Source organism: Schistosoma haematobium, chromosome 3, assembly GCF_000699445.3.
Source record: "Schistosoma haematobium chromosome 3, whole genome shotgun sequence".
Lineage (NCBI taxonomy): Eukaryota > Metazoa > Platyhelminthes > Trematoda > Strigeidida > Schistosomatidae > Schistosoma > Schistosoma haematobium.
Window position 1 is genome coordinate 25,090,745 of NC_067198.1, and position 26,913 is coordinate 25,117,657.

General features: G+C 34.7%; 1 protein-coding gene across 1 annotated transcript in view; it reads left to right on the plus strand.

The window, feature by feature from the left end:
• Positions 1 to 26,913, plus strand: part of RECQL5 (ATP-dependent DNA helicase Q5) — a 34,551-nt gene that overhangs the window by 1,028 nt on the left and 6,610 nt on the right. Inside the window, exons 3-11 of the mRNA XM_035733064.2 lie at positions 15 to 232; positions 5,529 to 5,682; positions 5,721 to 5,803; positions 6,884 to 7,011; positions 7,815 to 8,032; positions 13,181 to 13,378; positions 20,553 to 20,696; positions 22,780 to 23,007; positions 25,716 to 25,994. Of these exons, the coding sequence (XP_035589598.2) occupies positions 15 to 232; positions 5,529 to 5,682; positions 5,721 to 5,803; positions 6,884 to 7,011; positions 7,815 to 8,032; positions 13,181 to 13,378; positions 20,553 to 20,696; positions 22,780 to 23,007; positions 25,716 to 25,994 (1,650 nt within the window). The remainder of the gene's footprint in view (positions 1 to 14; positions 233 to 5,528; positions 5,683 to 5,720; positions 5,804 to 6,883; positions 7,012 to 7,814; positions 8,033 to 13,180; positions 13,379 to 20,552; positions 20,697 to 22,779; positions 23,008 to 25,715; positions 25,995 to 26,913) is intronic.

Genomic DNA, 26,913 nt, shown 5'->3' on the forward strand with positions numbered 1-26,913 from the left:
ATCTCTCCGATTAGACAAAACTTGGATGTGGTATCGTTTACTGTCGAACGCGTACTGATTGTGAGGGATTGGCAGAAAAGTTAACTTCCCTTGGATTGTCTTCACGAGCCTACCACGCAGGGTTGTCTAAATCTGAGCGAGAAGACGTCCAAACGGGATGGTCTTCCGGTTTCTATCCAATAGTAGTTGCTACCATAAGTTTTGGAATGGGTGTCGATAAACCAAATGTGAGGTCAGTTTAAACCGTCATATTCATTATTTGTAAACCTGTTTTTAAAACTAATCTACCTGTTTTCATTTTCGCTAGCTTCCTTTAAAATACAAATTCGGCGTTAAGGTGATTGGGATATATATATATATATATATATATATATATATATGAGACAATAATGTTTTATATATCACATTACGGAAAATGTTTTTACATTTTGTGTTCGTCACTGTAACCAATGCGGATTACAGTGTACACTACCTTCAACAGTAATTCAACCGAGTTTGGTTAGAATTGGTGACAAAACACAACTTATTGACCGATGAAAATCACGTACCAAACAAAATAACACAGCGAAAGGAAATCGATAAGGAGGATGAATAAAAAACATGGTTCGAAAAGCAGTAAAGAACTGAAAGAAAATTATACTTCCTTGAACTATGTTAATATTTTGAAACGCTGACTTTAATGAAATGAACGAGATCACTTCTATTCTATCCTTCCTTGATTCAGCAACTACAACAAAAACACTAGTTTAGTAATTGAAGCGTATGGATAATGGCCCTAGTAGATCAGTCGAAAGTACACTGAGGTTAGTCGTTTATATATCAGTTAGTGATTAGGACTCATAGACTGAGTATTTTTCACCAAATAAAAGTCATTATGAAAGTGCATCGAAGGTTCATAAGCAGCCAGTGAGGAACAATTTATTGTAACAGAAATTCATATTTATTAATATAGATTCACTTCTCATATGTTGTATTTAAGGACTCCATATAACTAACAGAAGAATTAAGGAATCAAATAGTATCAGTGGACAAGTGATTTGCAGCAACATATCCAAAAAAACGTAAAAGGGGACTTTTCTGTGGTTTTAAGTGCCTCATATTAGCCCTTAATTACCCGTTCTTCCTCTCAAAATGCTCTCAAATGGTCACACGTATGCACCCACTGCCAGGGACGTCTTACTGTCTCCTTACTTATTTACGCCTGTTACTCCCAATGGAGCATAGGCCGCCGACCAGCATTCTCCAACCCACTCTGTCCTGGGCCTTCTTTTCTAGTTCCACCCAATTCTTGTTCATTCTTCTCATGTCTATTTCCATTTCTCGGCGTAATGTGTTCTTTGGTCTTCCTCTTTTCCTTTGGCCTTCAGGATTCCATGTGAGGGCTTGTCTTGTGACGCAGTTGGGAGCTTTCCTCAATGTGTGTCCTATCCACTTCCAGCGCTTCTTCCTGATTTCTTCCTTCACTGGGATCTGGTTTGTTCTCTCCCACAGTACGTTGTTGCTAACAGTGTCTGGCCAACAGATCCGAAGTATTTTGCGTAGACAACTGTTAATAAACACTTGTATTTTCTGGATGATGGCTTTCGTAGTTCTCCAGGTTTCCGCCCCATACAGTAGAACTGTTTTGACAATTGTATTGAAAATCCTGACCTTGGTGTTGGTTGACAGACAGTTGTTTTGAGTTCCAGATGTTCCTCACTTGTAAATATGCTGCTCTTGCTTTGCCGATCCGCGCTTTCACATCTGTATCAGATCCACCCTGTTCATAAATGATGCTGCCCAAATATGTAAAGGTTTTTACATCTTCCAAATCTTCTCCGTCAATTGTGATTGGATTGGTGCATTCTGTGTTGTATCGGAGAATCCTGCTTTTCCCTCTGTGTATATTGAGACCTACTGCTGCTGAGGCTGCTGCCACACTGTTTGTCTTCTCCTGCATCTGTTGTTGCGTTTGGGATAGAAGGGCCAGATCGTCTGCGAAGTCTAGATCATCCAACTGCATCTTAGATGTCCATTGTATCTCGTGCTTCCCTTCAGATGTTGACGTCTTCATGATCCAGTCGATCACCAGGAGAAAGAGGAAGGGTGAGAGTAAGCAACCTTGCCTAACACCGGTCTTCACTTCGAACGACATTGTCAACTGTCCTCCATGCACGATTTTGCAGTTTAATTCATCATATGAACTCTGTATGATATTGACTATCTTCTGAGGCACGCCGTAGTGTCGAAGAAGTTTCCATATTGTTGTTCTGTCCACGCTATCAAATGCCTTTTCGTAGTCAATGAAGTTGATGTAGAGTGATGAATTCCATTCAATTGATTGTTCCACAATGATCTGTATAGTTGCGATTTGGTCTGTACACGATCTATCCTTACGGAATCCTGCCTGTTGGTCACGAAGCTGGGCGTCTACGGAGTCCTTCATCCTGTTTAACAATACCATGTTGAAGACTTCTCCCGGTATTGAGAGAAGAGTGATGCCCCTGTAGTTATGGCAGTTGCTAAGATCGCTTTTCTTTGGTATTTTGATCAGGAGTCCTTCTTTCCAGTCTTTTGGTACTTGTTCCTCATCCCAAATCTTATTGAAGAGGATGTGGAGTATCCTTGCAGTTGCCGCTACGTCTGCTTTTAGTGCCTTTGCTGGGATGTTGTCCGGTCCTGCTGCTTTGCCACTCTTGATTTGTCTGATGGCCATGCTGATTTCTTCAATTGTTGGTGGGCCAACATTGATTGGGAGGTCCGTGGGTGCTGCTTCGATGTTGGGTGGGTTCAGTGGAGCTGGTCGATTTAAGAGTTCTTTGAAGTGTTCTACCCACCTGTTTCGTTGTTCTTCAACATTGGTGATTAACATGCCTTCCTTGCTTTTCACTGGTCGGTCTGGTTTGCGGCGATTTCCAGAGAGTTTCTTTGTCGTGTCATACAACTGTCTCATGTTTCCTTCTCTTGCAGCCTTTTCCGCCGTCGTTGCTAAATCTTCCACATATTTACGTTTGTCGGTTCTGATGCTCCTCTTCACTTGCATGTTTACTTCTGTGTATTCAGCTTGTGCCTTGGCTTTTTCTGCTCTTGTTCGGCTGGTATTGATTGCTGCCTTCTTGTTCCTCCTTTCTTGAATCTTATCCAGTGTATCAACAGTGATCCATTCCTTGTGATGGTGCTTCTTGTGGTCCAGGACCTCATGACGTGTTGAAGTGATTGCCTCTTTGATCCCCTTCCAGTTGCTCTCCACAGTAGTTCCTTCTCCATTGAGTAGATCATGAAAGGCCTGGAACTTGTTGCTGAGGTCTGTCTTGAATTTGTTGAGTTTGTTAGTATCCTGAAGAAAGGCCGTATTGAACTTTTGTGATATTGTCCGCCCCATTGTCCAGTGCTTCTTGAGTTTCAATTTCATCTTGGCGACCAGCAAGTGATGATCTGATGCTATATCAGCTCCTCTCTTGGTTCTCACGTCTTCCATCGTCCTCCTGAACTTTTTGTTGATGCAGATATGGTCGATTTGGTTTTGCGTAGTGTGATCCGGTGAAGTCCATGTGATTTTTCGAATGAGTTTATGTGCGAATATGGTGTCGCCTATGACCAGTTTATTGAAGGCACATAGGTTTGCAAATCTCTCTCCATTTTTGTTCCTTTCTCCCAGTCCGTGTCGTCCCATGATGTCTTCATATCCAGTGTTGTCCGTTCCAACCTTGGCGTTGAAATCTCCCATTAGAATGGTCAGGTCCTTTGTTGGGCACTTCTCGATGATTGACTGCAGCCTATTGTAGAATTGATCTTTAACGTCTTCATTGTAATCGTTGGTAGGCGCATAGCATTGGATGATGTTCATTGAAATGCCCTCTTTCTTTTTTTGAACGAGGCTTTGATGATCCTTGGTCCATGAGATTCCCATGCTATAAGTGCGTTTTGTGCTTGTTTGGACAGCATCAATGCAAGTCCTTGTGTATGTGGAGCATTTTCTTCTTCATGGCCGGAGTATAACAGAATTTCTCCTGAAGTTAGTCGTTGTTGTCCAACTTGCGTCCAATGTGTTTCACTGATCCCAAGCACCTTTAGATTGTATCTCCTCATTTCTGCAGCAATTTGGAAGGCTCTCTCGGTGTCCCACATTGTACGAACATTCTATGTACCTAAATAAATGGTCGCTCTGGTTGTCAGAAGGGGCACTTACTGTCTCCTAGCGGGATTGTTTACGAAGTCGAAAAGATGAAAAGTGAATGTCCGGCGCTTTAACTGCACTGGTGGATTGAAGGATCCACCTAGGGGATTCGGAAAAACCTGATTTCAAACCAACAATTCTCGTCGGCTCTAGGATCGTGAGGGAACAAATGGCGTTTCTCAAGTATTACTCTTAAAGTTCCCATACGTAATAGTCATTGATTTCCTGAATCGACGTCATATGATTGTCTTGATACTAATATTCTTTTTCAACTTATTGCAAAACCAGACAAAAACATACGGACAACAATAGAATATTCGTGACAGCATGATTCACATTTCCATCATCATTGTCCCAAGATTTATCACTGGGTGGCCCCACTGAAATTGAGGTTTTAAAAACACAACCGTTAATCGCTTTTTTGGACGCTTAAACTATGCCACACTTGACATGTGTCGGTATAAATCAAGTAAGGATTTCTTGTTCACAGCGAGCTTTGATTGGCCACCCAGTCAACAGAGATAATTGAACTCTTAAAGTACGTAAATTGGTCGAAACTAATTTTTAATGTGACTCATTTACCAAATATAGGTTCATGTATTTGGATTCAAATTGTACTTTAAGAAGGAACAGTGGTGATTCGGCTCAGATGATTATACCAAAGTCAGTGAAGTTTGGCTCGGACATCCTGTCGCTTAAGACACTAGCCCTGTTACTAATAAGCTATGACCTTACTACCGACCTCGCATCAACACTTTTTTACTTCACTCCATGTGGTTGTGTATTGTTGTAATGCTAACTAATAATATCGCACTTCACATGCAAAAAATAACAAACTAATTCAGATATTACATCGATATTCAAAATGCTCAAAAAACACTTTAAGTTGCCAACGTCTTCATCTAACACAGTACAACCAGTGTATACTATACAAGTGGACTATATCTCTCAAGAAAAGGCTAATATCTGTGAAATTAATTGATGTAATTTTACAATAAGTTTAGATAAAACAAGGACGTTTTACATTCCTAATACATAACACTTGATATTATACTAACTTAGGTATTAAGTGTTAAGTGACGATCGAAAATGCATTCATAGTTCTTTTGACCTAGTTATTATTTCCTTAGCAGTTTTAACGCTTCTGATGTTTTATCCTTAAACAACGATAAAATTCCTATAACTTTTTTACTTTGATATCGTCATTGGTTGATGATCGAACTAGTCGGGACAGATAATAGCTTGTAAGTAAATTGTTTCCATAACACTTCTAAATTTTCTAAAGAGCGAAATGCACATATAGGTTATACCAAAATATAGTTTATAAATAATTAATAGCTCTCTATATTTCGAGATTTTCTTTAAACCAAAGATTCGTTCTTCACTGGACTCTACCTAAAAGTTTGGCGGCGTACTACCAAGAATCAGGTAGAGCTGGAAGAGATGGATTACAAGCTTCTTGTCGAATTTATTACTTTAAGAAGGAACGTGATACTGTTGTTTTTCTATCAAACCAACAACCAAACGTAAGTAAATTATTTGTCGAATCATACATTATTTTCAGAGTGGTTCTCAAAAGTCACTTAATAACACTCAGTGTCGAAAAATTGATATTAATACGATGGTAAAATATGTTGAGACAGCAAAGTGAGTCCAGCTAATTTCCATATATTATTGTGTTGACTGTTACATGTTGGTTCTCTCTCTGTTTATTTATGCATTTTGTGATCGTGAGTTAATGTTTATTCAAGTTACTATTAAGAGTAGATGACTTCATAGTCAGTTAATTTCTTCTTAAGTCATAGTTTCCAGATTTCATTCACAACATTATGACGTCTGTACTACTATCTGGTTCAATCCAGTAGTCATTGTTTTACTAGAACAAATCAGCCGACCATCTTACAGATTTTTACATTATAAGGAAATATTCGATTGTTCCAAGGGATGTGACTGTCATCTTTTTTTGCCAGATGGCTGGATGTGATTGAGCCAAATCACACCTAACGGACGTTTTGTACCTGTCAATACAGTAGTGAGGCCTATCTGGAACCTTAGTGTAAGAGATACCCTTCATGTTTGATTTTGCTTCATCGAGCACTAGAGTTTAAGACAACAATACCAAGGTATTGATGCCGCAACCTATGTCTCGTAAGAATGAAATAAGTCCTAATCTGTTACTGGTTAGTATGTAACATAGTTCTGCCTTCTGAGTTTTGATCAGCAGGCTGTAATCATGCCACACCATATATATATATATATATATATATATATATATATATATATATATATATATATATATATATATATAGTTGAAAGGATTGAAGCGACTGAACTGGTGGTTCATGCATAATATCGATTCTCAGACCCTACAGACGTATGGATTTCAAAAGACAAAGGCGTTGACCAGCAACGCAGTTGAGCATAAAATATTTTGAGCTAAGGCAGTATGAATTCTAGTTACTTATCAGGCAGGTAATTCAGCCGAACGGCTTCAATTAACTTACGATTATAAACAAGAAGTGTGTGAAAAATCTTTTCATCAGCGCACTGATGATCCTCCTGATGAGATTGTACTGTGTTCAAAACATTAAAATCTCATAGTGATGACACTATCGCCCGTAACTGGATCTGTGTTCGAATTAGTTAAGTGTGCAAAGTACTGGCTACAATCCCATTTCCCAATTCAATTGATTAATATTCATCTTCTTCCCTATTTACACACCAAAGTTGTAGGCACCAACAGATGGGAATTTATTTCAAAGATGAACAAGCTCCATGTGGGAATCATTGTGATGTTTGTGTCAATGCATCACGAGTGTGTATGAATCTAGCATTATTCCGTGCTCTTGAATTTAGTAAGTATTTATTTTCAATTTGTATTGAATATGATTGGTTTATTTAGACTTTCGAATTTGTAAACTGAGTGTCTACATATAACTTTACTCATTAGACGTTGTTGAAGATAGTCATGCCACAGGACCTGATAAGTATCGATAAATAGGGTACGCTTTGCACTAATCTTTTGATGACAGTTTCCTCAAAACTGTCACAATTCCACTCGGTAACTGCAGACATCTAGCAGATTAACATCAGTCGAATTTTCATCTAATATTAAGGCACAAAACGTAGTTGTTTCTAAGGTCCAATTCATAAATCTTTCATAAGACTGGACATAGAATTCTCTAACTACGCATTGGTTCTGTTAGTTCTTAATCCAATCAACGCTATTTCAGTTGTGTATTTGACAAATGAAAAGTCTCGATATTTCACACAAACTTCACAGTTTTAACTTTAATTTTGTTATTCATATGTTATAAAGTGTGATTATTTATCTTCTTGATTGGATGTTTTTCTCTAATCAAGGAATTTTAATAATTTGAAACCAGCGTCAGTTTTATTCATAGTTAGTTTTTCTACTGAACTAAATACATCATTTTTTCTATCAATTTGTGTTCATATGCGATAATTTTTTAATCTTTCATTTTATACACTATTAAACCTCATAAAGAGTTCCGGTATTTCTATTGTAATATGATGCTGATACCCAACTTGTTTTCACTACGTTTATTAACTAAGCCGAAAATTCAGAGCAATTCATTCCACACTCTGAAATTATGCGTTACAATCATTCGATCTTTTTTCCACTTTGATTTGTTAGCTACTAAAATTGGTTACCAAAATAATGATAATAATGATGATGATAATGACAATATTGGAAATTACAATGATATTAATAAGTTTGATGATGATAATGGTGGTGATTCGGAAAAATTTTCAGCTGATCAACAACGTGAAGAGTATGATAAATTAGAAAGACAAAAGCTAATCACTAGTGAATTTAATAAACGTCGACGTGACACAGATAAACTTATACAGGTTAGTAAAAATTTAATAAATAATTTTTTATAATAAAGTGCTTGTGTTCGTTCTGCTTTTTCAGTGATTAATTAAAACATTTGTTAGCATTAGCAATAGAATTCACTCAATCTTTAATTTAATTTTATAATTAAATTAATAATGACTCAATTCAATATTTTATTTAAATAAGGCGAAAAGAACAAGATTTACATAATAACATGGATTCAATATATTCCAAGGCTAATTTTATATCTTCATCTTTAATATATCAATACTAATCACTCTTAACTATTATGGTAAATATGTTGTTTCCTCTTCTTGTTTCTGATGTTTTTACGAACTAAACTTCATTGATTATGGTATGTAAAATTTTCTTAGAATAATGTCATTGATGTAAATTTATGCCGTTTGCAGTTGATGCGAAACGTTGAAATCAAACATATGTCTATTATTCTACAAATCTTGTTCTTCTCACTTTATTTAAATTTATCAAAGGATTAAGATGTATGAAATATCTGGGCTACCTGTTTCTGCCATCTGATTATTTCAACAAGTTATCTGCTTTTTCATTTGTTTTAACTTATCATTATGTCCATTAATCGCATAACCTATTCAAGCGCTTTTATGAAAACCCTACGACCTTTTGCTCCACAAGTTACAAAAAATTACTATAAAGGACATCGTGGTGGTTGACAATATGCTTTAAATAGAATGAACAGTAATCATATTTCGATTCCCGAGCTTCTAAATTCCAACTGCCGATCACTAATCAACAAAGTGGACTATCTGCAATTCGTACTAAGTCAAAAATATGTATCGTAATTGTGGTGTCATCACAATTCAAGAATCTTGGTTAAATGATTTACAGGACGACTGCCTAATATCACTACGTGATTTCGAAATTTATCGTCAGGATCGATCAAACAATAAAAAGAGGTGTGGCGGTGGTGTAGCTCCGTTTGTAAACGTAAACGTGTCGATCTTCGTTTGTGTTTTAAGTTTTCAAATGACTTTATCGACTGTCTAACTCTAAGATGTCGTCCAAAACATCTGAGTGAATACAAATATGTTAATGTTACCAATATCTACGTGACTCCAGACTGCACATCATCTGCGCTATCTGTTTTCGCTGATGAATTTACTGAGTTCGCTGTTACTGCTTTCAGTGATTCACTTTCACTTGTATGTGGTGATTTCAATTCATGTGACTGTATTTGTATTGATTATTTATTTCAACACATAAATATTGGTACAAGAGAGCACCAAATATATATGCGCCACACCATATTTGTGTGTGTGGGCTGTGATACTGCCCGGGTGCCCGAGCCTATGACCTAAAGGTCTAACCCACAAGTCAGTGGAGCATCGTGAGGAGATGCATTCCCATGGTAGCCGGTGACCAACAATTGGTTCATACGCCATTTGTTCCCACAGGATACTGGAGCCCATGTGCACCATTGGTTTGGGATCCGGTTACAGCGCCGGACATTCGCTTTTCGTCCTCTCGTTTTCGTAAACAACAGTAATGCCACGAGAAGGCAGTGAGTAGGACTTCCCTGGCAGAGGCTGTATACGCGTGGCCGTGTGAGAGTATTTCGAGAGGAAGGGCGGGCCCACCCCACTCTCGGCCATACAAGGGCATTCGGGGGCATGTGACTGTAGCTTCCTTACGCCACTAGGTCACCAAAATGTAGTAGATTTTCCCACCCGTTTTGATGCTCATTTAGACTTCGTTTTCATTAATGATGTGCGTATGTATGTGACTCGTAAACGTGCTCCATTGTCTAGCTCGGATCACTGTATAATTCGTGTCTTACCTAAAGTATATAGGAAAGTATGGAAAGAGTACACTCTTACATCAAACTAAAAAGGTCAAATATAGGAATTACTCAGAACAGTATATTCGAAATCTGCAAAACATGTTCCATACGACTAACTGGGAATTGTTTACAGATGACTCACTGGAAATCACTACTGATGTCATCACTTGTTATCTTAAATTCTGTTTTGATATTTGTTGTCCCACTGAAACCATTTTTGTAAGTTTTGATCGACTTACATCTTCACAACTAAAACGACTACGGAGGGTGAAAGAAAGAATGTAAAAGGAGAAAAACTCTAATAATGTTCGTAAGCTAAATGGTCTAATAAACCTAGAGATTAGACGTCTTAACTCTATATTTACTCAGAAACTCTTGTCTTGCAAAAACTCTCTAAGTATGTGGAAACTCTTTAAAGAACTTACAAGTGACAGACAGTTTAGGAGCGATAATCAGCTGAATGTTTGTGACTTAAATAAGTCTTTTGTACGTCAGTCATCTGATGTGATGCTCCCTCTATCCACGGGCTTAAATATTAGCTGTGTTCCTAGTTTCACTGAAACTGATGTCCGAAGATGTCTCCAATCGCTTAATTCATCCCGATGTTTGGGACCTGATAGTATCCCAAACCTCCTTTTTTGAAAATGTGCTGACGTTCTATGTTATCCATTCACGACTATATTTAACAGATCTTTCTCATCTAATCTCATACCGAAAATATGGAGAAAGATAAATATAATTCCTGTACCCAAGAAAGCATCTGGTGATAAGAATGTAAAATTTAGACTTATTGCAATAACTTCACCCTTCCTCAAAGCAATGGAAAAATTATTAATACTTTCACTTCAGCCTGCGATAAAAGAGCATATTGATCCGTATCAGTTTGCTTTCAGATGCAAAAGAAGCACCTTAGATGCTGTTGCTGTTCCGCATCACAATATAGTGTTCAACTTAGAAAAGGCTAAGAAGTATGTTCGATGCGCTTTTCTGGACTATACTTCAACTTTTGATTCTATACGAAGACAACTTCTAATTAAAAAGTTAATCAGCATCAACACTGACAGCTGGATAACCAACTGGCTATGTTCCTGCCTCTCTGGAAGGGAACAGTATACTGTATTTGGAGGAAGGTGTTCAGAGTCTCTACTGTCTGATGAGGGTGCACGACAAGGAGCCTTTCTTTCACCTCTTCTTTTCCCTTTTTTTCTGCATGATCTGCTATCTTCCACAGTATACACTTTTGTGAAATATACGGATGATCTCACTGTATGTATGCCTATCTCTTCCTCTTTACATCCCATAGAAATGAATGAGTTTTTGTCTTATATTGATTGTTGGTCTGTTGGTAATGGTCTCATACTTAATCCGTCTAAATGTCAAGCTGTTAACTTTAGCATGAGACATAAACGGCATCTAAACAGCATTTTGAGATCCCATAATGCTTGTACCATTGGGGACTCTTTGATAAACACAGTGTCGAAGGTCAATTTTATTGGTGTTACCTTTTCCTCTGATCTCTTTTGGTCTTCCCACGTTTTATTGTTATCAAAGAAGGTTTTCCGTCTGACTTACTACATAAAGAGATTGCATGCTCTTGGGATTACTCGTCATTTACTCTTACAATTTGTCAATTCTTGCATATTACCTATTATTCTTTACTGTTCTCCATTATTCTTTCCCGGGCTTTTGAGAAGAGACTTTGCTATATTGCGGAGAGTGCTGAAGGCAGTTAGCAAGATGTGTGATGAATCTTTCGAGGTCATAATTAATGTGGTTGTGGATAGACATCTAAAGTCATGCAAACTCCTGGCAGCTGTTATTTTATCAGATACTAACCATCCCCTTCACTCTTATCTTTCTCCTTGTATATCTTATGGTAGAACGAGACGTAATTACATTAAAATCCATGCACGCAAACAAAAGTATAAAAGTTCTATAATACCTTACCTAGCAAATATACTGTGTGACGAACAGGTTGTTAGGGTTAACCTAGTCAACAACCTGCATTCTTAACATGTCTTTAATTTTAAAAGTTGTACAGTTTTTCGGTCTTATATTTTTGAACCTTTTTTTCCTTTTTTTCGTCTTTGTTACTGTTTTTTTGCGTAAGTGACTTGTTGAAATACCCTGTGCTGAGAATTCTATATTGTACCAAAATATAATATTGAATAAAGCCATTAATAATAATAATCTTATAAGCAAATAAATAAGATCATTTCAATCACGTGATATTTTATTGAATTTTTTTTAACAACCAATCTGTTGGATGGATAAGAATGGTGAAATGGAATTAAAGAGATGGTAATCCGACTAAGATTTAATCATTTCCATTGTGGAGGATAATAAATATGATCTGTCATAGGAATTTGAGGCTTATTTGAACTCTATATTCTGAGATATAAAGTGATAGAGAACAACCAAGTATCAAAACTTCCGAGAGAATGACACCCTCAGCCTATTCTAATATCCACTCAATCATAATGTAGGGGATAGCAAACATGTATATCACCCCTAGTTATTACACCATTTCAACACAGCGAAATAAAATTGATAAAATGAATAACGAAGGAATCAAAATAACAGTAGTATCAATTTTAATCTAAAAGGCTAAACATAAATAATATAATTTTAAAACTAGGCATTAAACTAGGATTAATCATGTTACTTAACATCTACAACCACCGATAGTAATTATCAAACGACCCTAACCAGATGGTCTGTACTAGGCAACGCAATTCAAACCAACAGTCAGTGATTTCATTAGCCTTCTTTCAGCTTACCCTTGCTTCATCTATCGATACACATTTATGTTGGTAGTGGTTAGGGACGCATAATAAACATCCAGGACATCTCGATCAATGAAGATTAATGGCCCATCAACTGATTTACCATGTTTCTTAGTGATCTATCCTTAACTTCAGCGTTGCTCACGTGGTCGTCCCACGATACGTGAAGCGTTTTTCAAAGGCACCTGTAAACAAATATTTCCAGTTCACCCATATCTCGTACTTTTATGGACTATATTTCACAGCCAGAGTGTAGTATATTCTGAACTGCTGCTCAGTGTACTCGTTCGTCTTTCGGCAGACAGACAAACGTCTTAGTTGGTGAATGTTCTCAGTTATACCAACCTATTGAGAAAGATAAACTATGACTTCAAAAGCAATGGACTTTGGACACTTCATATTATGCACTTATATTTCTTAGTGATGTTTGGTTTCCCGACTTATTTGTATGATCAAATTAATGGTGATCAGTGACCAAAACAGTTCTATGTATTCTATCATAGTGTACATTATATTCTTGACTACATTTTCTTTCATTTCTCGTTCTTGTTTATCTTTAGTCATCATGGGTTTCAGCTCCAGATACAACTGAAGTAATAAGTCCAGACAATCGTAATGTTACCGGAATCACTGGATGGTGTCGTGATCAAACTCTTCAGTTACTTACCAGTGCAATGAAAAAATTATTCCCAGAACATGAAGCATTACTAAATAAGTTATGTGCAGATGCAGAGTATGTGTTGTTTAAAGAATCAAAAGTAAGCTATTCTATACACAATTACATTCATATACTTTAAGTTAATTACACTATAGTTAATATGGAGTAATGTAACAAGATTATCATTTAATCTAATATTATTAGTCCGAAACACTTTAATTTCGTTTTAATTGTTCTTTTTAGTAAAGTTTTACAATACTATGTTCTTCATAAATATTTACTATAAGTATATTTTTAATAATTTGCTTCTGTTTAGTTGGCTGAAAATTGATTTCAATAATCTTGTTAATATGTGCATATATGTATATTGTAAACTCGATATATGTGTTGCAATTAATCCTCCTACCTAATGTCAATATGTATAATTGTCGTATGTTCTCTAGATTTATTGTATTTGTCTGAATATTTGTAAAAATGAAATAATTGGTTAAAACAAGTAGTGCGAAAAATCGAAAATCTATTTAGGGTCTTATTAGTAGTTCATCGGTTAATGTTTTCTTTTTTATCTATTCTATTCATTAATTCAACGCTTGATATTTAATTGACCTAATTGAAACGACATGGTAAACAGATTAATTGCAACTTACCCGTAATTATAATTGAAAACTAAAAGTGTAAATAAATATCATTTTTAAATGTATTCAAGTCAAGTTCATGTCATTTCGGTCAGACTTGTTTTTTATTGATCGCATATAATATTCTTGCGTTGTTCGTTTGTACTATTTAAACTTCGATTAATTTTGACTTGGTTATTTATTCTCTGAAGAAGTGGCCTACACTGAGTCACGAAACGCTAAAAAATTTAATTTTTCTACTCATTGGGATATTACAAATATATTAATTTATTTATAACAATCTACACAATGCTCAATTTATTCGAAATTATGAAGTCAAACCTTGATAATGATACCTACGTGCTCATGAAATGTTGATTTCTGCATTCGTTCTTCCTATATGCAAGCTTAGCTTACCATATGAGCGATAAGTATAAACATGAATAGGAATTTGTAACCGGCATCCGAATAAAGGTATACACAATTCGTACGTTTATATATAATCTGTCTCTCAGTTATATAAGCTAAAACCTTGAAAAAGTGCATCATGAGCTTCACGCAACAGCGTGTCTTGTTTGTCATTTCTCATTACCATTGTAATTCACCTTTACCATCCATGACATTTCGGAAATAGTTCTTGTGGGATTGAGTAGTGTTGGTGTGACTGTTATCTGGAGAAAGACTATTTGATCTTGAGTATGTGGATGATATTATCTTACTGTACGATGATGTACAAGCAATGGAAGTTTCACTTTTTAATCTTTGTCTTCACTTTTCACCTTCCAAGTGCAAAGTACTTTTACAAGATTGGTAGGACCGTATGCCGACACCCACCCTTAGTGATGAGTCTTAAGTAGTTTAGTAGCTTGTGTATCTGAGCGGTCGTGTTTGAGGTGCTGTGATTTGTAGGGTTGATCTACGTACAGTGAAAGCCAGAGAGGATTACGTCTATATAGGCAATATTTGGCGCCGTCATAATGTCATTCTGTCTGTAAAAGGTGAGGTCTACAACGCACCGTTGAGAGCAGTTTTTTTGTATTCCTGTGGAACTATATCTGTCTGAATCGAGGATGTCTAGTGACCATGTTTGATCATCGTCGTCTCTAAAGGATTTCTGGCATTCAGTGACGTCACCATATTAGTACTACCGAGACTCACCAGTTTGAGTTCTGTCAAAGTATCCATAACCCTTCTGGTATTTTCATCCTAAAACATTGGTTTCGATGTCTTGGACAAGTGTTATTAGTGTCATTTTCAGTATTATTTACCGTCGCCGAGACTGGCTGGAAGAAATTGGAGAGGTGGTTGGTTTATGACATTTTTCGGTCTGTCATAACTCTCTGGTTGGGATTCGAGAAATGGTGCAACCTATTGGCTTGAGACGCTATCAGACATGACTCAAAGCATAAATCAATGCCGATCGTACTGTAGTTCTTTTTTACCTTCTTATTGAATGATGATATAAACTTACTTAATTTAGAAATTATCTCTGGTTGTATTTCTAACTGGACTGTTTTCCTTTTTGTATTCTTCTTGTTCACTCTTTTTTCACTTCTTTGTTTTTAATTATACTAAGTTCCCTTCGTCTATCTCTCCATAGCTTCATTTCATATTTGTATGACGCATTTTTATCTTGAAGCCTAGTTATGCTACTATTTGTGTATTAAATAAAGAAATACAAATCATCTCTCACCTAGCACATGACCTTCCAACAGTATGCGAGCACAAACATATGATATATCTGGTTTTGTCCATCCTATCACTCTCCCTCGTAAAAAATAGATTCTCTTTTTGGGGTTATTCAGCTGCCTGAGTTAAATTGGTGGTACATTGTAGACAATTTAAAATTGAATAATTCGTTTTATACATATTTTCAACCATTTTTTTTCCAGTCAAATGAGTATTCTAAAGTATTCACGTTGATAAATCCATTTTTGTTACTTAAAATATTTTAAAGCATCGATAACTTATCTATAGACTTTTCTCTAGTTGTTTTATTTAATTAATAGGCAAATAGCCTTGGATTGATTACGTTTTTGCCATTTTGTTTGAGTTGTATTTATTTCACTGCTAGATTGGTTAAAAGTTAAGGCTCTAACCTTTCCGAAAATTAACAACCTGAAAAAATGACTAGTCCACTTTGTTTTTGGTTTCGTTTCTGATTTTATTGAGTATAAACTTATAAACTTCCGTAACCAGTAAAAGTTATGTTTTAAGTACACGACATTTGTAGGAGCCGTTTCATAATTTCTAATCCCTATGATGTAGCGATTCATTTGATGCATTAAAAAAATGGTTATTCAAATGATTTTTATTCCCTTGATATGATTTTCCCCTATATAATACTCTTGTCATTCACCATGTATTATGCAGTGTTTCTTTCTATTTTCTTTTCACTAAAGTGGCAAGAGGACTTAATTTTAACGAATCTGAAAGATTGAAACTAAATTATATTCTCTTGATATTGTTTTACTTGAATCTTCCCATTGATGTTTTAGGACTGAAATTGATCAGTCTCTTATTGGCATATGTGCATACTGTGCGTATGCCTCGATATTGCCCTAATTTACAAGCATTCTGTATTAAATAGAAAAAAAATGATGTCAGACGGTTTTAGGATATTGACTGGAATCAGTCAACCTATATTTAATTGTAATTGTTAGCAAAATAACTGACAATTCTTCGGATATAAGACCTGTATTCTTTGTTGCCATTAATAAACATATCTCGGTCAAGTTGGTTTATACTCTGATTTGATTATGCATATAACCTGGTTAGCTTTTGCCAATCGGATTTACCCGAATCCTATTAATCGAGAAGTATTGTACAGCCACTTCCATACAATATGATTATTTTGTTACATTTTAATTTCAATTAGACTGATTCATGTTGTAGAGGATGCTAGATCCCCAGAAATCACTTGGTAAATGTCTCTTTTTTGTAATTTGATTATGGAAATTGAATTTCTCATTTTCGCGCCAAAAGTATGCGCTTTTACTTTCAGTTTGTATTTCCCATCTAGAAGGATCTTAAATGTCATTGGTTCGTTTCCTCTTTTAGTACGCTATTTTGTGACGTTTTCTAAGAACATTTTTGTACCGTATATTTACGCATGAGTTGTGTGCTTATTCGTTCGTGCTTCCGGACCCCCTCTAGTTAGCAGGGCTTGAGCGCGGTGGAATAGCTTAGCTCATCCTGTTGTTGTGTTGCTGACTTTCCGTCCTCCCGACCTAGATTTGATTTTATGTTCATTAAATCCTGAAATCAAAAATGTGTTTCAACTCAGTGATGACAGGTAGACGTTTTGGTTCAATACAGATGGCTTCAAACAATATTCAATGCAATATTTCAACTAATTATAGTTGGTAAAAAAAAGCATCACCAAAACGTATGTAATCATTCAGGAATAAAGTAAAAATCACCAATTTATTTTATAATCATTAGAAACCGATAAAAAACAAGTTGTCTTTTCTTGCATGCATAAATATGAATAATCAAATTTAATTAACATCTACAAACTAATTGAATAAGCTACCAGTCGTACGAAATAGTAAATTGTCACTGGTTATACAGTGAAAGTATGAGAAATATGTGACCTATGCTGAATGGTGTATCGAATATATATAAACACTGCGTGTTTAAACGTGGTACTAACAGATTTAATAGTAGGCGAAAAAGCAGGCTAGTCGTTTGCGAATAAGCGATTAGATTCAAATACAGTTTTTAAAAGGTTGACTAAATGCGAACTTATTGCCGAACTTTTTTCTGAGAAGTGCTTTCTATTTAAAAGTGTACATCCTCTATGCATTAGTCAGTCAGTCATCAACACCGTAGAACTTTGTACGCACGTACGTCAGTTCGAGTTGCATACCACATTAGCACAGAGATACAATTGTCAATTCAAAACCCGTAGTGGTAGAGGTAATAAAAGTATAAGCAGTAATCGGAAAGATTATGGTTTGAAGATGTTATTCAAAGAGTACAATCCAGTATAATCCGACCGTAGCCGCTACCTCGGCGTCGTGGTTGGGCTTTCTTATCGTGATGACCCAACTGAGCTATATTGAATGGAACATATGTTCCTGTAGGTTCTACCATGCCAGGCAGGTCAATTGGAGAACGGTAAGACTAAAAGCAGCAACTCAAGGTCTGAGGGCAAAGTCGTACTACTGTCTGTAGAGGGGTGTGACAACAGTAAGATGTTTCCCTCGGACAACCAGCATGACAGCGATGCTGCCTTATCACAAGGAAGGAAGGTCGACCCAAAAATGCCACACTTTACCTTACCCCACGGATTTCCGTCTCCAGCGGTAAGGCCTTTTAAAGAACGGAGCTAACACGTTAAATACTTCCCACAAAAAGGCCGTACGCGACCGGCCTCAAGCAGTTGTCCCTTGGGCTCTGAGGTCACGCTCCTAGGTCGCTAAGACCAACACTAATCAGACAGCACACGAGACTAAGTTGGTCACAATCAAATCCCTCCTCTATGCATTAAATTATCAATAAAGGAGAGATATTATTACATTCCGATTGACCATTTTTTATGCCCAATTGTAAACAGTCACGTATTTCTGTATTATTAAAAACAAGCATTAGTAATGTTTTTCGACTAGCATTATCCACAATTACACAATCAATTATTTGTTTATTATAATACTGATGATAATAATATAATGAACTAGTTAACAACACTTGGACAGTCAGTCCCTATCTCATAGTCGACCAATAATATCTTTTATTTGTTCAACGTGCATTTGTTTACTTGTATTTTGTTGTTGCTATCGGTAATAGTTCAGTCAAACTTTATTGGTTTTGTGGGTGGACTTGTACTATTCACACTAATTAGTTAATCAACATTTATGCATGGAGTAACGATAAGTGTAGCTCTCAGAAAAAATATCGGACTCGCTAATTACAATTATTGTACACTGTATTGATACTATTATTTTAGTTGTTATTATCATTAATAATGGTAAGAATAACGGTAATACTGATTTCATGTCATATTCGAAGTGATAGGGATGAAAAACAATATAAGGAGTTCAGTGTCCGAGTTCATCTTAGACTATAAGGAATTCTTTAGGTTTCCATTATGATCCTACAGTTTTTTTCTGAAACTTAGAAATACCATTAGACTTTAATTGTTTTATTTATCATTGAGTTTGTCTTAACCAGTCGAAGTGAACACTATGAATTACATTTTGTGGTAAATCTCACTCAGTGTTATAGTTAACAAACTCAAATTAGAAAGACTGAAAGAGTAACTGTTGCGTTTTTAAATGAAAGTTATGTAATTGATGATGTTTTTTTACAGATTCAATTGTAATAATTTCTTTCTAATTTGATAATCATTTACTCATAGTATGTCAATAATAAGAATAAGTATTATTATCATTATCAATCCTAATCAATTAAACGTATATAGTATAATATACATATTTTAAATTATTTCATTATTATACAATCTCAGTGTCTTGATAGTCAATATAAGCTAGTTTCGTCTTTGATTTACAATTGAGTGAACGCTGTCGGAAATAATAATAAAAAAAATAATTTTAATATCGCGTTCATATTTAGGTGTTGAATGATTATGTAGTCGTAAATTTTCGACATTATTTTAGTCAAACTGATTGCTCTGTGGTTATCACAAAAAGATTTTTGTCTTTTATGTAGGCTGGGACGTTTGAGACGGGATTGATTCTGGCTGCCAGATTCTTTTTCATATACCAGTCAATTTAAATTATAGTTTCAGACCACCACCATTCCACGCCCCTAATGTCATCTCGTTAGGGTCTTTTGCTCTAGGTTTGTTATAGCCCTTTAGAGTTTTCTCAGAGTTTCTGGGGTTACATCGACTCCCGATTCAGACTATTTGCAAATAGTGGGCAATTGAAGAGTAGTCGTTACGACTGCCATACCTTAGTTTCTAGCTTTTTGAAGGAGGATAGAAAGCTTTTTGTGAAGCATATCTTGTGGTGTGGTTGCTTAGTGGTTAAGACGTTCGATTTTCAACCCTTTATTCGCAGGTTTGATTCCACCTTCACCTACTTCAGTCTAGGTAGTCGAGTAGTATCACTAGCCCCCCGCACATAAAATATACTTTGAAGCAGAGTACACGGTTCTATATTTAATGGGTTACATTAAGAATTATCCCTCACTGCATCCGAGTTACAGACAGTGGAAATTTAGGCAAACAATACAAAAAGGATCATTTTAGAGTTAATCTTATAGAACTCATTTGTGTTGTGGAAAGGAAGCATCTCTGAAGATATAGATTATCCACAGGAAACACCTTACTGTTCTTCGTTGATTAAGTTGTTTTTCGCACAAACGAACAAACCATATGAAGAAGAATATTAAATTGGAAAGATAATATTTCCCTTTTTATGCTTCCTACGAAATCACTATCTTTAATCAACCTTGTTGCTAAAACAATGACAGTCAAATACATGTTACTGTCACTTACTTTCTGTTGCAAAGTTATATTCAGTCTATTTAACAAATGAATATTTCTTTATCCTTATGATTTAAGGGAATAACAGGTTAGTCTATTTATATTCTTGTTTGTGGTAACCATTACTGCATTCGTTTACATTTAAGTGTACATAAAAAGTCTTCATGTTTTAGTTACATTCTTACTCTTAACTTTACGTGATTCAGGTTGCCGCTATGTATCGCACACGTATGGCAAGGTTGATCACATTTGTTCGTCGACCAAATGTTACTAAAGAATCTGTATGGAATGCTGTTAAAAGTAAAGCTGATATTCTTTTGACAAGAACAAACGAAAAAATAAAATCTACTGTAGGTTGTAATTTCGTTTATTTCTGAATTAATTATCAAAGTTTATTTTGTTTGTTGGACAATTTTCAATTGTTTATTGCTAACGTGATTCAAATAACTGAAAGTGAACACGTTTTTATCTTGTTGATGATAAGTGCTGACAAGTGCGAAAGTCTAGTTTAAATTCCTAATTGATTGTTCATTAGTTAGTTGCTATGTGAAACCTGGATATTAAGTTGAGTGAACAAGTTTTATTGAATATTAGACACTTTCTAAACATACAACAAGACTCTCTTGATTGTTTCTATGTATTTTATATTAAATCAAATCACAGTTTAACGCTATAATCTTACTATATTTCATTTGGTCATTTCTTGATTCATCCGGTAAGATATCGTATGAACTGTTGTAATGTTAACTACTGGCGCAGTACCAAATATTCCTGCTGAAAGAATTTTAAAATGTTGAAATACAGGTAGAACTGGGTAATAATCGATTGCGTTATCTAAAGGGCTTCAAGATGACATTTCAATATATAGCGACTGTAGCATTTCACTCAGTCAGCCTATAAGCTATGACTGTTTTAGTCAGCGTTTCTAGTTTTTGTAAAGTTTATACAATCTGAAGTCTCTCACTTAATCAAACACTATATATATTCTAATGGAAATCAGGAATTATAGATAGGATAGTTCTTATCTTCTGTTCTTAGATTCCTGTCATATTCCCAGGACCTGGAACATACTTCATCAATGATGGTTAACACAAACTTACACAGTAGTGACAATTCTCTTCCTTTCAGAATGGTAAAGTTATATATCTGGGTTCACTTAATGCTTGTGCAAAACTCTGCTTCCGTTTCATCCCTATTCACTCAGCAATATCGCTTTGATTTAATAAACATTCTTCAACCAACGTTTATGACTGTAGAGACGCATTAATATTCAAACGTTTAAATCAGTAAAACTCAACCGATTTATTGTGACAGACCAATGCAGGCAATTTAGTTTTTTTCGTACAGAATAATGATCATTTTCCTCAAAACTTTCAGTTTAGATTATCAAGTAGTTAAATGGTTATTAGCGTTAGCCTATTTGTGACGTCGAATTTGTTTTTTTTTACATTACTTCCCTTTGATGAAAGAACCTGTTCGAAACTATAGTGGGATCAGAACTAGGATAGTGAACTTAGTGTATATTAATAACAGAAATGACGATTTTCTGGTAAGACTTAAACCATATTGCTTATCCCATCATCGTATAGAAAGGTCGATTACAAAGTTTCTATTATGACTGCGAAATCACACTGATATTGTAAACATGTAAATTATTCCTCAAAATAGGAGAGGAGTGCTTAGAATCTCTTTACAAAGTTTAAAAAGTATGTATGACTGTGTAATATGCTTAAATTTCAAATAAATTCCGAATTTACAAATTCTAATATCGCAATAGTAATAACATTAAACTGCTTATAGCATGATTAATCATTATTTGTTGAAATAATTGAAATGTATGTTTGTGCATGTCCAATAACCAACTATTATAGTTTAACTATCTGATTGGTTTTTAAGAGAATAAATACAACTAATGTGAAATCGGGTTGTTGCACAAGTTTTAATTTAGAATTCGTCTATTATTAAAATGGCTAGACAGTAAGTCCTTCAATGTATATATTGTTTCTGGATTATATCGTCATTAAATTATACATATCAACTTTTTGGTCGTATGAAGTTGTCAATGAAGTGGAAAATTTTGTTTCATCTCTCTATGCTTTAACGGTACACGCTATTGACTCATTTGAAGAAAAGATTAAACTTTCATTTCTTAGGATATAGAGTGTGTAGTAGTTCGACCTTCAAACTTCTAATCAACTAGTCATTTAGTGCAATACATTATCAGCTTTTACTCATGTTTTTGTCATTTCGAGCTTCCAATTAGTGATGCTATAACAGCCATAACTACTTTAAATTGTTCTTCAGATTAACCGATAATGTAGTATTTCTAAACAACTATATGTTATATCAAATAAGTGTATTGAATATCATGGTGTAATTCGCTATTGCTTATGTGTGTTTTGTTTGCATTACTATGTGTTGTAAACCATAAAGGACAATTCTATCGAGAACGACAATAGAAAATCAGCACTAGCAGAAAAGGGTATTATCTCATCAAAACACTTTCATCACAAAATAAAACGATCATGTTCACCCGAAACAAATAAGTCCAATGTTCAATATTCAACACCTGCTGTTGGTAAAAAATTGAAATTGGAGTCTGAATTCGCAAATTTTAAATCGCAATGTAAAAGTGAAACGATTTCACCAATAAAAAAGTCGGTACGTTTTGTTGTCTTTTACATAGTGATATTTTGTTTTAGTTTTATGATGTGTATTTATATGTTTAACGTGTATTTAAAGTCTATCTAATTGATCTATTTGTCATTTCTTCATGAATTTTAATGAAATAAGAAAAAAAACAATCAAGTTTCTTCTAGTTTACAATTTTCCTATAGTTTACATATTCTACAACATTCAGTTTCTTTTTCAAAAGTTTATCGATCACAATTTTACTTTAGATTGTTCAATTTATGTTTATTCATCGGTGAATTTCTCAACACCATTATTTTTGTTATTATTACCGTATTTTCAAAACATATGAGAATGTGTTTTTTTCAAAAAAATACTGAAATAGCAATACTTCATTTCTTGTCTTTAGCAAAAAGATACCAAATGTAATATGAACAACAGGTAACTGACACGCAGGATAGATTTACCAATAAGAATCACGTAACATTTCTCTATAATTCGTTTTCTATTTCCATATATCTTCTAACGTCTTAAGTTTTGATTAATTGTGCACTTAGACTGGTAAGATTGATCCTGAGTTGAGACCGAGGTAATGTTAACTCCTACTGGTCCACCGATATGTATGCCCTATTTATATCTCCAGTCATAAGTCCAATAAGCAAACGCATCAAACATTTGTCTACTACCATATTTCCAGCACCCTACATATTCATCTCAAACAGTCATTAGTGTATATACATGATTTATCAGGGCACTATGCACCCCAGCTATGAAATAATACTTTACACACAATCATACCATAAGTGCAGAGAACTGGGCAAAGGCAAATAGTTAACTCATAGGTAGTTAAGAAATAATACATTGTATATCGACAGTTAATAAGTTCAACCGAAGCTCACAATACAGAGAGCATATAAATGCAATAATCCAATTATACAACAACTTTACAATTAAAATATAAACAATAATAGTCCAGAAATTTACAACATTCCCAATGTTCGCCCCGTCAAATAAATCCTCATCTACTGTCTTCATGTTCTTACTTTCGTCATGTGGTTCACGATTTTTAGTAGCAAGTACTAAGTCGGTTACTAAGTATTCTACAGATACAATAAAATTCTAATAAGCTTCTAGAGTCAACTGTCTGTCAAATAATCGCACCTTAGATTTTAAATATTTTGATATGCATTTTACATTTTCAATAATATAGAACAATCAGGTAAGATTCGTCTTTAAGCTCAAAGAACAAAACTCCACCTGAGCTACAAATCTCCACCATCTCAAGATTCATCTTCATTATATTTGTTTACCTTTTAACCAGTAGTTTATGTACTCAATCAATTCATCTTAGTCTCTTAGCAACATCCATCATTGTGGCGCAGATAAACACCTTATTGAATCAATGAAACAGGATAATTTTCCATGAATTTACAATTGTTTCTAGTTGGTGTTTACTGGTTTTACAACTTCATATTGCGGATTTGCTATAATCATTCAGTACTAGATACAATGCATTTCAAAATCCAATTAATAAACTTCCGTCATGACTTGAAAGCTATTCAATAGTTGGATTGTATAATTACAGACTTCTTTTAAAATCACTAGATTTCTACTCCGTGAAAGGTAAAGTATAAGACTGATCAATTTGAAAAGATTATGATCAAAATACCCATAACATTTCAGATTGTTAGCATTGTTATTGCAATATTACTGATGGCATTTGATTTCACTGATAATTTGAGTGAATGATAAGATCTCAGTTTGTTGAATGAATATCTATCCCTATGTTAAGTGCAACAGTAATATGTCTATGATCTAGGTTTTATCACCATTCTCTTTTGAAATCATTTATAATGATATGGCATACAATAGAGGATTTATTCAGCTTTATTTTTACAACATTCATCAATAAAAAAAACGAACTTGAAAACCATTGGGCGAATATACTAAGTTACTTAACTATACGACTGTTTTCTCGGGAAATTCTATGTTGTTACTTTTAAAGAAATAGTTGCGTTTAATTGTTACAATAATATCTCAAGAAAGAACAGGAATGTTAATATTATATACTGATTAAACTATATTACTTGCAATCAGTTAAAAGTACTAGGGATGAATTTTCAACTAAAAACATTCCTTAGAGTGAGCAATTTGCTAAGATATTGAGTTTGAAGTCGATTTTCACCACGTGATGACATCATATGGAGTAATAATAGAAACCGTGTATGGATTCCAGCTATCAGAGTAACCAAATTAACTTTAGACCACTGAGTTGTAGTGCACCAAAAATTGATCAAAGTTGGAAATGTAGATCGTTGGATTCTTACAAGCATAGTCATCTCGTAACTTGGTCCACAAATTCATGTTTTCGTCTCGAATCATATTGTCTACACCTAATCTTTCTTGCTACCACCAGTACTGTTTCTGCTCTGCTGTCTCGCTGTGCTGGTGTGGTGTGGTAAATTAAACAAATTCACACGTGCCCCACGTTCTACGTTGTTGATGACTGACTGTTCGGTGTTCTTCATTTTGATTCCTTATCGAATCTTAAGTATTTCTTACTGCGAATTCCCACATTAAGTCCTTGTCACAATTCCAACGCTATCTGGTTTTAATCGTCATTTCTCCATATAAACTAACTTCAACTATGTTTTTTTCCTCGATATGTTGTTCAGTGTTTACACATATTTCTGAGCATAACTGGGATTGTTCATTAAATTGCCTCTTGTTTCATTTAGGGTTCTGCGATAAACAAACACGGTGTTTATGAAAGTGAAGATAGTGATTTCATGGATTTCAGTGACGACGGTGAGGAGACAAGACATCCTACAGACTTGAAGAATAAGTCCATGAATAAAGACCAACCTTTAAACTATTTCAGGACAAAGCAACTACAATCTGGTGGCAAAACTGAAGGAAACGGTAAGCTAAACGAAAACGCAAATAACCAATGGGATTCGACTGAAGTTGACCCCGATATCAAAGGATGTAATCGAATCCTAGTGCAAAATAAAGATGTACGTTTTTGTTAACCACGATACACACTGTAGATATAATTCTTTGACGAGCAATACATTTTATGTGCTGAATGTGATTTTCATACTTTTTCGGATAAATCCCCTGTTTTAGGAAATACTTTACGCTATAAGTTTTGGGTTTTTCAATCCCCCATTTAGCAAATCGTTTGAATCTCCAAAAGTAGATGACTGTCAGCTGTTTATTATTAAACACATTCCATAGCTACAAAATATATATCATTCGTTTTAAGTAATTATGTTTAGCTGTATCGATATGATTTCTATTTAGATAATGAAATTTTAGTACCATTAATCCTTTTAGCAGAAGAAATTCAGAAAGGCAGATCTATTTTGATTCGGGTTTATCCTACCCGTTAAAACAACTACAATATAACGGAAGTAATTCTTGTTGTTGAAAAGAATGTTTATATAGTCATATAAAAGATATTTGAATAAAGGCCTGATTAATCTACATATCTGATTTTTAATTACCGCCTAATTGTCCCAGTTAATCATAGTTGTACTACGCAAACACTGAACTAGTTAGACCAAACAAAGCTTAACATTATTATCTGATTATTTTTCGTGTTCATGAAAAGTGACCATGAAAATATGCAGTTAATGTAGTGAGATTGTTAACTCTAATCTTGGCTAATGTTTTAAACAAACATTTTTATTAATTCTTTTTCTGATTCATTAATAAATTATGTTTAGTAAGTCTTATCAGAATCAACGCTATATGTGTTATCTTCATCAACTTCACAGCTTTGGCTTTATGATAGAAAGTAGTACATATGTCACAGTGTCAATAATACTGATGGCTAAATATTGAATTCACTTATTTTATCTGATGTATCTCACAGTTTCTAGTTTCGGTATTGTCAAGTTATTGTTCACAAACTTTAATGATAAGATTATT